Genomic DNA, 10,919 nt, shown 5'->3' with positions numbered 1-10,919 from the left:
CACCATTTTATGGGATAAAGTCACACAACATCCAGCACCACACCAGGACCCTGAGGGGCTCATTATAATTCGACAGAGTCTAGCTCTTCCTGCAGGATTCTACAGTCTTTGTTTGAACACAATGGCATGTAACAACAAACTGAATTGCTGAAAAGGATTTAAAGGTGGGGGCAACATTAGAATAATACTAGCAGCATGAACTACAGTGAGCAAACTGAAGTCGTTCCTTTCCTTCCAGCCTGTGTGAGCCTGGAGGAGCCGGAGCACAAATGAGAGCTTCCAGAGGCTGATAAGTCATACATTCTCCTCCTTGCGAGTGTGGACTGTGGGTAGGAAGAGGAAAACTGTAGCCAGACTTGCAACACTAGAATGAAGCTAGGAGACGTTTGTAAGGAACAGCTCTGGAGAGTCTCTGGAAGTGACGGGGCTCCGGTGGCATCTACAGCTAGAAAAGCAGGGAGAGGAGGCAGGCAGGGCTATGCTCCACCTGCATTCACAGCTACGCTTCGTGGCCTCAACATGCACAGCAGCAACTGACTGACCCTAAAGAGGCCAAGTCACTAGGTCTTTAGCAACAGCCACCACTTGAGGAAAGACTGTGTCTGCAGCAATCTGGGGGGTACTAGTGCGATTCTGCCAGCACCCAGGTCGAGTCACCAAGGCGCGCAGATTCCAGCCTGCAGGCTGAAGATGCAGACCTGGCACTGTGCGCTGGCGCACTTTTCCCCTTTTCTCCCTTAAAGTGTCCACACTCTGAGGTCCCCGCCGAGGGTGGAAGTAGCCGGGGCAGCCTCGTGCTCCCGGGCAGAGCAGGCCGCAGGCTCCAAGGCAGGGCTCAGCGGGCTGCGTGCCCAGGCCGGCAGGTGCCCCGTGAAGTGCAGACTCCTGGGCTGCGGCCCCCAGCCCTGCACCGGAGCCTTTTTGGGTGTGAGGGTGGGGCGGGTTCCAGGCCAAAGCACAGGAACCTGCACTTGTCACCTGCACTTATCACCCCCCTCCCACGGTGGGTCGGGCAAAGGCAACTCACACACCATGCCACACGGGCTAAACTTTAAGAGATGCAAAATTATTTCCTGGAAATAAACATCGTTCCGGCTTTTGAAAGGTAACGGGCTTCTAAGAAGAGCCCAAGGTGAGGAGCGCAAGCCTGTTACAGAACCAGAAAGTCCCTGTGCCGGCCTTCTGGAAACTGCTCTGGAATCCTGCAGCGGCAGCTTCTAGCGCAGGACTGGAATCAGAGCCAGGCTGTGGAACTTTCCGGTCGCCTTTGTTTACCTGCTTGACTAAAGGTGTGCTCCCGGGAGGCGAGCACTTGGGCGGACAGAGACATTTTTAAATATTTTCAACATTATCTAGCCCTCTCAATATATGTGTATTGCACCCTCAATCAACGCCCTTTAATTCTGGACGAAGCCCACCTCGGCTCCTTTAAAACACGCTCTGGCTGCTGCGGCGGGAGCCTCCCCGGTGGGGACAGCACCCCCTGGCACTAATGTTCCAACGTTTGGGGGGAATCGACAGCTGCCACTGAGGCTCCACCAGCGCCCCGAGGAAAGGCAGACGCCCAGGTAACAGCTCTGACAGATTACTTGGCCGGGGAAATCAAGCCCTGGGGTGTTCCAGCCTCTCTTCGGCCTATAAACCTGTTTGGAAAACCTGCTTCTCAGAATTTATTAAAGCTTTAGCTCAATCGAGGTCAGCATTATAGTAATGTCGATAATTCTCAGCTTCCAGGCACACCAGTACAATTCATCATTAACTTTATTTTCATGGAAAGGCAACTTTGGGGGGGAAACAGCTCTAACTTAAGCTGTTTTATTGTGATTTTCTTTCCCTTAAGAAATAGTTCTGCCAATATCATTTCCTTAGGATTTTGCGCTAAGCTTTAGCGCCCTCCAGTACCTGAACTGATTCTCCCAATCAGAATGGTGCTGACGAGGCAAGATTTGGGCTGTCATCAGGCTTCCACAGAAAAATCAAATAAGCCGCTGGGGCTGGAAGTAATCTTCAGTAATTGGGACTTGAGGATATGTCCAAATCACTTCTGCCGTTAGCCATTGCTCAAGTGGCATGAGAAGGAGCTGTACTGCCCAATGGAATATTCTGGAAGGGTCCATTTCTTTCTCTTAGGAGCCAAAAGCTGAATGAATAATAAATTACTGTTCCTCCTCCTTTAAACAGACAGCACCGCCTCCAGCCAGCTGTGAGGTGTTAAGGACAACCCTGGGGTACGGACCCCAGTCCTGCACTGGGCTTGGCAGGATTTCAAGCAGCTAGCTGTCCACTCCCTGACAAACAGCCCTCTTTTTCTCTGCAAGCTGAAGAAGGAAAAGAAAGGCCTCACGACTGACACCTCCTCGTCAAGCCCTGCCACTGACATAAGGTGGGACAGCATCGTGATTTCTCCCCGGCAGGGGGACTCTGTATTTAGAAGCCTATGCTCCTAAAGCGTGGCTTTATTAAGGTGGAAACAGCTTCACGCTTTAAGGCTCCTCTCAGTTGCTTTGCTACCAGGGACCTAAAGTGAAACTAGAGGTGCAGGGTGATCTGGATCTCACCGTGTGGCCCTGGAGACTGCTGGGTCCTGTGAGGGACCCAGTGGTCAGGGCAGGGGCTCAGTCCAGCACCGAGAAGGAAGGCTGGGGTGCCCAAGCTCTAAATAAATGCTTGCAGTTTGCAGTTTATGTCAATTTATTCTTCTCCATGGTATGAAAAAAAAAAGGCTTATACTCAACAGAAATTCAGTGACCAGTAGAGGGCAATAAAGTTTACTTTTAAAAAATCCTTCAGTTTAGATCCACTTTCAGACCCAGGCCAGGCCTGGAAGGCTATTTCCTCAGTATTACCTTCAGCCTCTGATTCCACGTGAACTCAGCTTCCAGTGTCATGTATACAATAGGGTTCGATTTCCGCCCCCTCCGTAGAGCCTAGAAGGGGGCGGCCTTGAGGGTGCAGTGGCTGTGTGCCTTGATTCACACACCGCAACACTTGCTATTGGGCTAGGTCCTGGCCTCAGCGAGATCACCAGATGCAAGAGAATTCTTAGAAATCAGAGACTGCGGCAAAAGCCCTAGGTAAGATTTGGGCAGTGATTCTGGTTCTAAGTTTCATGCAGTAGAAAGCAGTGTCACCGGCAGATACCAATGCCATGGAAAAGAGTCATCCCAACACAAATGCCCTTCTCGAAGGGGCATCTTGTTCTCCTGTGTTCACTGCAGCACTACTTGCAATCAGCAGGTTACAGAAACAAGCTAAGTGCTCAAGACAAACAGGTGCATCGAGGAGAAGCGGAATATTACACAATGGACTGCAACTCAGCAATCAGAAAAGATGAATGCATGTTATTTGCAACACAAGGATGGAGCTGGGAGGGATACTACTAAGCTGAGTAAGTGAGAAGGAGAAAGACAAATGCCAGACGGTGTCACTTGTATATGGAATAGACAGAAACCAGACACAGTGTCAGATCAAGCCGGACTCAAAGATTAATCCTTGAAAGCAGACTGCAGAGCTGAGACCTCACGGGGGAGGGGCAGGAAGGGGCGAGCACCCGGGGGAGGGAGCACAGGGACTGTGGTGGTGGACCTGGGCGCTCTGGTGTTGGGATCACTGGGGTAACAGCATCAGGAGGGGGCGATTCTGTACTGACGAAACACAAACACCTGAGTAAACCAATCCTGCCACCATGAAACAGAGAATCACCCTAACACGCCCGTGTACACTCACATTTAGGATCAGATGAAAATGCAAAACGCAGTTATCGCTACATGCCGAAACAGCGCGGGTTTTGATTTTACACATGCTTTCTTCCAGATTTGGACTTAAAGCGAATGGACATTTCTGCTAGACTAGAAAAATGACTACTCTGTAGCAGCCCCCTCCCCAGCCAGGAAGGTAGGCACCTGGGACCACCCCAACTCCACCAGGCCGGCCTTGTCTTCGCCAGCCCCCCCTGCCCCCAGGTGTGGAGGGGGCACGGGGCTTGCCCTGACTCGGTGACACCCCACTGTGGCCAGGGGCCCCATGCAGCCTCATGGACTGCTTGAACCTTGCAGGAGCAGCAAGCGCGATCACCTGAAGTGGGGGGCTCGTCTTTCCCATTTCTTTTTTTGATATTGCGTTATTCTAGTTCTGCAGAGCCCTGAATTTTCTCCCATGTTATTTTTAGTCCTCTTCGCAGGTGAAGGAAAAAAAAAAGAAAAGTCAATCAGGGTTTCTGGCATGTCAGCTTTTCATAAAGAGAACGCAAAGTGGAGCTCCCAGCAAGCCCCATCAAACACGGGATTTATGTGAGGCCTTTCATCTGCCCCCAGTTAAAATGTTCCCTGCCAGGCAGCTGGGAGTGGGCTCAACCGTCATTTGAAAGGCCTTACTTTAAGGACTGGATACAGTGGCTCAAATGCTGCTTCAGTTCTTCTTCCTTTTCGTAGGACTCCAGCACACCATGGGCTTCGTCGTGGTGATAGCAGTAGATTTTATAAATGTCTTCCAGCGGCCCTTTCATCCGCAAGAAGACTTCCCCTGGTAAATGCAAAACAAAAGGAAAATGACATCAGGTGAGACCCTGCTGGTGTTTCACAAGCTCGTAATTTGACAGTGAGGCAGAGCAGCATGAATAAGTTGCATGGGGGTCTGAATCTCAGAGGATGTCCTAAACGCTAGAGGGAGAAAAAATGGGGTGGGCCCCTTAACCCAGGTTATCCTGGAAAGGGCAAACAGCCAGTGACTTCACCCCGCTTCATCTCCATCCCATCTACTTGCTCTTTCCCTTCTCTAATAAGCCATGAAGAGATTAACAGGGAGACAAGCAGAGCAGGAAAGCTGGCTTTCTCAGAGGTGACAATCCGTGGCTGGTGGCAGGCCCTAGCCACTGCTGGCCTGTGGGGACACGGCCCAGGCTGTGCTACCTGTTCAGAGGCTACCTGACATGCCTCTGAACCTGTTTCCTCAACTGTGAACTTGGGAGAAGCTCCAGCCCCATAGGATCACTGTAAAATGAAAAAGGTGATGTGCAGAAAGTTTTGTGAACAGGGCACACACAGTAAATACTCAAAACTACAACAGCTGTTAATTTGCTAAAGGTATGGATGGGATAAAGTACATTGCTTCATTGGTTTTTATTCCACTGACATGACCAGAGATTCTCTGAAAGGAAAGCAACAGAACTTAGAGAAATAACACGCTTTCTGCATGTTATGATATAAAGAAATGGCTAGCATTCCTCTTAACAATCAATTTGATGGCATCAGGAATCAGGATTATGGCTGTGTCTTCAAAAGCAATGCGGGCTAATTGTAAAAGCACTCACTGCGATGATACAGTTGGGCCTTTCACGGAGGGCGCTGCATGAAGGTGTGATGTAACCACTCCGTCCACCACTGCATGATGTGCTCTAAGCATCCACGGCCATTTGGGTGGTTGGGGAGACACAGGAGAGATGCGATGACTGCTCTCCATACCTCTCAGCTTTGGAATTGCTGATGGCCCGAAGCTGAGTTGATTAGGAGCGACATGGACCTACTACTGATCTGGACCCATCACGGTCCCTCCTTCTACAGAAACAGAGGCGCCTTTGTAACCTGCATAAGCCTTGCACAAGACTGCTTAACTCCCTCCATATGCAGAGATAAGAGGATTCTTTTTTTTTTTATTCCTGTAAAGTAAGGATGGGTAAATCAAGTTAAAAACAAGGTTTTCCCATGCTTCTGTCAGGAGGTGGTAGAACTGTGGTGGTCAGCTTTCTGCTGTCCCACCAGGAGAACAGCCAGTGGGCTTGTGATGGGGAAACAAATGGGATAAAGCTGCCTCATTTTAAATGAGAAGAAAAACCCCAGCTTTTAAATTGACAAATTGTGGTACAGAGCACAGGCCCAGAGGAGGGTCCACTGTCTGTGCCATGACCTTTCAAAGCCTGCACCAAAAATGCCACGGCAGACAACCCAAGTACCACTTGCAGAGGGTATTTTCAGTCTGTGGCAATTCTGGACCCAAAGCAGTGTGACAACAAGAGTCAGCAGAAAATCGCCCATCAGACCCTGGATTCCCCCCACTTGCATTTCCCCTATTTGCTGCTGGACCTGTCAGCACTGCCCACAGTCCCTTCCTCGGGAGACCATCTGAGCCTGGCCGCCAACCCTGTGACCTTGCACTAAGCCAATTCTTTTCCTGAGAGCCGGTGGTGTGGTTTGGCTTCGGTGCCACTGGGCAGTGGGCCCACATCTGGCAGCTGGAAGAGACCTCACTCTCCTAGCTTGGCTGAACACGGTGCAAAGAGATACAGAAATCACTGTTTGTGAATCACCTTTAAAAAAAATCTGTACAGTGGAAATAACAGCACCTCCCAGGATGTTTTGAGAATTAAATGGCAGATGTGAAAAATGCCTGGCACTGGCTGCTCAGTGAAACGCCACCACTCTGGCGGGCTCTACTCTCGCTAGGATGAGAACGCCAGGACTCGCACAGATCACACTCTCTTCTGATTCACACCCAGCAGTCTTGCCTTTTCACTATGCGAGGTTTCCCTGTGAGTGTGTTTAGACTGTGTGTCGACTGCTTTTTAATTGGATTTATTTTTGATCTTGAAGGAAACCCATGACTGCCAGTGTCCTTGCAACTGAAGGGAAGCGGAAGTCCCGTGCTGGCCTGGGACTTCCCCGAGCCGGTGACGTTCACAGTGAGCCCAGCCACACAACAGGGAGGGACAGAGGGGCCGCAGGAGGAGAGAGAAAAACAGGATCATGACTAAGGCACAAGCATCAGGCAAGCGGCCTCCAGTCTCAGTGCCAGCTGCCAGCGGGAGGAAGGGCCTGGCGGGGAGGGCATGAAGGCCGTCCTACGAGAGCCCAGGCTGTGTGGACACACACCGTCCAACAAGAGGGAAGCATAAACACGTGTGTCCACCAGAAAGCAGCTAGAGGAAAGACAGAGCATGAGGTCAGCCCTGTGAACTCAGTCGGGTCAGATCAGAAAGGCCAAACGCCAGTGACAAAGGTGAGCAGTTTACAAGTCAAACTACTCATTGTCAATGCCCGCATTTATTTTCTTGACTAGAAACAGTCTGGTCGGAAACAATTTGTCGCTCTCCCTTTAACTGCAGAATCAAATGATTTTTACTCTTTTCCAAGTAAAATTCTGTTGGGTTCTAATGATAATTGAAGCCACAAGCTCCTTAAGCACTCCAACTGAAGTCACTCATGCGCCCAAAGGCCAAGCACCACACGAATGGGAGAATGTTCCATCTCCCTCCCAGCCCCACTAATGTATTGGCTTCATAATAGCACAGATGAAGAGATGTGTCTTGCAGGAGAAAGTGATTCTGTTTCCACGGTAACATAACTCTGGGCTGCGTTTCTTGAGTGACGAAGGACAGCTGCTCTGTCTCATGTGTGCAGGTTTGAACGGATGATGAGCAGTGCAGCAGGGACTGAGCCCAGACCAGTGGGGGAAATTTCACCTCTGGCCACCTGTCACAAAGGTGCCAGAATCCTATAAAATAAACATAACTTCTGTGTGCTTCTTTTTAAAATTTCTATCATCCAAGAATTTCTGCATTGACGTCACCAAAGCAGCTGCCATGCAAAGGAGGGGGAAAAGGCATCCTTGTTTTCCCTCAGTGATCTCATCTACAAACAGCTTAAAAACTACCAAATGTGGCTTATATTCATATTATCAATGCTCCTACTTTGAAAATTGTTGCTTTCACTAATGCAAATACTCTCATGTTTCTCTTCTGTACCCCCAGTTCCTGAGCTGGACCCCACCAAAAAACATGGTGGCCTCTGCATAATTCTGACCTTGGTCCAAGATGAATTTCTCCTGTGGACACTTAAAGCAGGTTAAACCAATGTTATTTAAGAGCTCTCTTTGTCTGAGATCTTGTTTAGGAAATGACATAAAAAGAAGTGAAGTAGTTAGAGTCTACGCTTCCTCTTTTTCTGGCAATAATGTAATGACATTCAGGAATTCAGCTTAATAAATGATCAGTATTCATCTAGTTTGCACAGGTACTGCGGACAGGAAGAACACTTCTTTCTAGAATCTTCCATAGGTTGGTAAGGGAGTGAGAAGGGCACGCTCCCAGGTACTAAACTATGTGAACAGTGGGATGACAGAGCTATAAAGTGCAGAGTCAAACCTGAGGTGCTCTTAAGGGCCTGGAAAGAGAGCTTAGGAGCGAGTGTGAAAGCACAGACACATGCAGGGAATGAGGTGGGTCCAGAGCTGCAGGGGGTCGTGTCCACATCTGCAGGGAAGACCTACAAGAGATGGTGCTGGCGGCAGGGACCAGACTGCAAAGGGTCTGGATATCCCCAAGGAGTCGAACTTGGGTCTGAGGGGATAGAGAGCACCAATGCATTTTAGGCAGTGTGTTTCAGAAAGATCAGTCGCATGAAAAATGGCATTTGGAGGGGAAATTAGTGAGACTGGAAAGGGAATACAATGGAATAATAACCCGATAGCCCAAGAACTACCTGAATTATAAAAACAGGAAGTCACACAGTTAAGAGGGAAAGTTCTAGATTCAGTTTGCCCGGTTTCAATAAGATTTTATAACTTGGCCAAGATCACACATCTAGAATTGGACAGCCAACCTGGTATTTAACTCCGCATGCACATCTTATTTGTTTCACCTTTACTCACTGATATCTCACTACAGAATGTTCCTCAATTGAAGAGAAAACAAGAGCTACCTCTCCAAAGATTCAGAACCCACTTCCTAACTAGACAGACTACTAAAGTCAAGATAGCGCAGATCACTTCCCAGAGCTCTCAGATCTACACACACAAATCTCTGCGCTTAATAACCACACTGTTATTATTGAGCAAAATTCCTCTACAGCTTTATCTAAGTATCAGGAAAGCCACCTCTCTGGCACATGGATCATGTGCTGTGGATCATGACAGCTTAATCATGCCATATAAGGACAAAGAAGTGGGATGCCTGGACTTCTCATTCTGTGATAACAGGGAATGTAGCCCCAGGTGAGTTTATCTTATAAAAGGTAAACTCCACTTGGTGAAAGATTTAGTGATGGAAATTGCCAGTCAAGTCTACTGATGCTACCACGCGTGGCCCCACCATTCTCAGCCATGTAAACTGCTGTCCTTAGGAAGAGCTTCCTCCACTCTCCAGCTGGAGGCACTATGCCATGTGCCATTTAGAAAGGCTTTTGCTCCAACTTCCACCTTTCTAAATTCTTCAAGGCCACACTCAAAAATCCACCCTCAGATCAAGTTTTCCCTCATCATCTGGATTGAACTGACTAATCTCTTTTCTGCAAACCTGTATTCATCAGCTGGCGCTGCAGAAAACAAAACAAAACAAAAAACAAAAAAACACTCCCAAACTTTAAGGCTTAAAACAAGGCTGTCAGCAGGGGCAGGGCTCAGCTGGGGGTTTGTGTCCATGTGTGTAGATGGGCTTGTCATAGTCTGTAGTCAGACTGTAGTCTGAGTCAGTGTGTCCATGTGTGTAGATGGACTTGTCATAGTCTGTAGTCAGTGAGCGGGGGCCACCTGGCCAGGGAGGACACTACTTCCCTATCCAAGCCCTGGACTGTCTGGGTATTTTGAGCTTTCCCTCCCCCTGAGCAGAGTGGAGGTCACAGTGGATCAATTTGCCACATTCTTTTGGTAACAGAGTAAGTCACAAAACTGGCCCAACTACAGAAGACATAAAACTTAAATATGACTGTCAACACCTTTTTCAAATATAGTCTTAACTATTTCAGTCTTTTTCATAAATTTCCCCGCAGAGTTGCAGTATATGATTAGTAAATTTGACTTTGGGAACATCTTCTCTGTAAATCATAGTATTCTTAAATCTGCAAATCATGAACTAATTACATCCTTGTAAAAGCTGAAAATATACCTTAGTTTCCCCAAGGTTTGCATCTTACATAAGCTACAGAGAGGAGAGACAAACTCCGCACAGCCATGTCGCTTAAACTACACACTTTCCTGGGAGAACAACACTAACGATCTTACTGTTCTAGAATCTACCCTGGCTCCCACCTGCATTTAGTCTCTGTGGTCTTTAAAAGTTCCTCATAAGTCTTGCCTTATTTTTCATGACCTCCACATTAGGGAGAGTGTCAGTTGGTCATTTTGTTGAGTGCTCCTCATTTGTGTCTGTCTGTCCATGTCTTACGGTTCCTCAGGTTTGGATAGAACTGCCTGTAGCTTGGACAGAACCATCTCAGGCATGGTGTCCTGCCTCCACACGCTGCTGCGTCACAAGGTTCAAGGTACGAAGTAGGGGGGATCATTTCTTGCCTGGATTGTCATTTATTGACTTGGATCACTTAAGCTCTGCCTGGCTTCTCACTGAAAGGCGAACGTCTACCTTTCTGATTATCAGTGGCTCAGGAGACACCTGGCAACTATGAAAGGTATTGCACCCACCAACTCTGGCTCCCACAAGTGGGGTGTTGCCTGCAGTGATTATGACTGCAGTGCTTCTGAATGGGAGCCTTCTATTCTCTGCCTGCCTTTCACATTTAGTCATTGAAATCTGTTATAAGGAAGATCTTTGCCTTATCTTCACTTATTCATATCACTGTGGGCTTGATATTTATTTTTCCTATGGGTTATAGTCCAATACTAACATTATTTCACCCTGAAGATGTAAACTGTAATGTTTTTACTGGGAAAATAGTCTATAAGCATAGAGGTACCTAATACATTCAGAAAATTCTGCTTAGCGAGAGAGGAATGTATAAATATTTGAACTGAAGTATTTGCATCTCAATTCTGTTTTTGCCATCTTCACATTCCATTTTTTATGTTAAACAAAAGAAAACTCATCAAATTGTGTCTACGTATGATTTTTAAATATTTTTCCAAATATCAATATGGGAAAATCCAGTTATGGGACACAACTAGTTATCCTATTAAAAAGGAGCTCCAGGCCCTCCCTG

General features: G+C 47.8%; 1 protein-coding gene across 1 annotated transcript in view; it reads right to left on the bottom strand.

Moving 5' to 3' along the window:
* The window catches only part of ARHGEF38 (Rho guanine nucleotide exchange factor (GEF) 38), a 78,249-nt gene that overhangs the window by 23,979 nt on the left and 43,351 nt on the right, over positions 1 to 10,919 (bottom strand). Inside the window, exon 4 of the mRNA XM_004686597.1 lies at positions 4,374 to 4,521. Coding sequence (XP_004686654.1) covers positions 4,374 to 4,521 — 148 coding nt within the window. The remainder of the gene's footprint in view (positions 1 to 4,373; positions 4,522 to 10,919) is intronic.

The sequence above is a fragment of the Condylura cristata genome, unplaced genomic scaffold (assembly GCF_000260355.1).
Source record: "Condylura cristata isolate star-nosed mole 26May11 unplaced genomic scaffold, ConCri1.0 scaffold00021, whole genome shotgun sequence".
NCBI classification, from domain to species: domain Eukaryota; kingdom Metazoa; phylum Chordata; class Mammalia; order Eulipotyphla; family Talpidae; genus Condylura; species Condylura cristata.
This window is presented reverse-complemented; position numbering and strand designations above follow the sequence as displayed.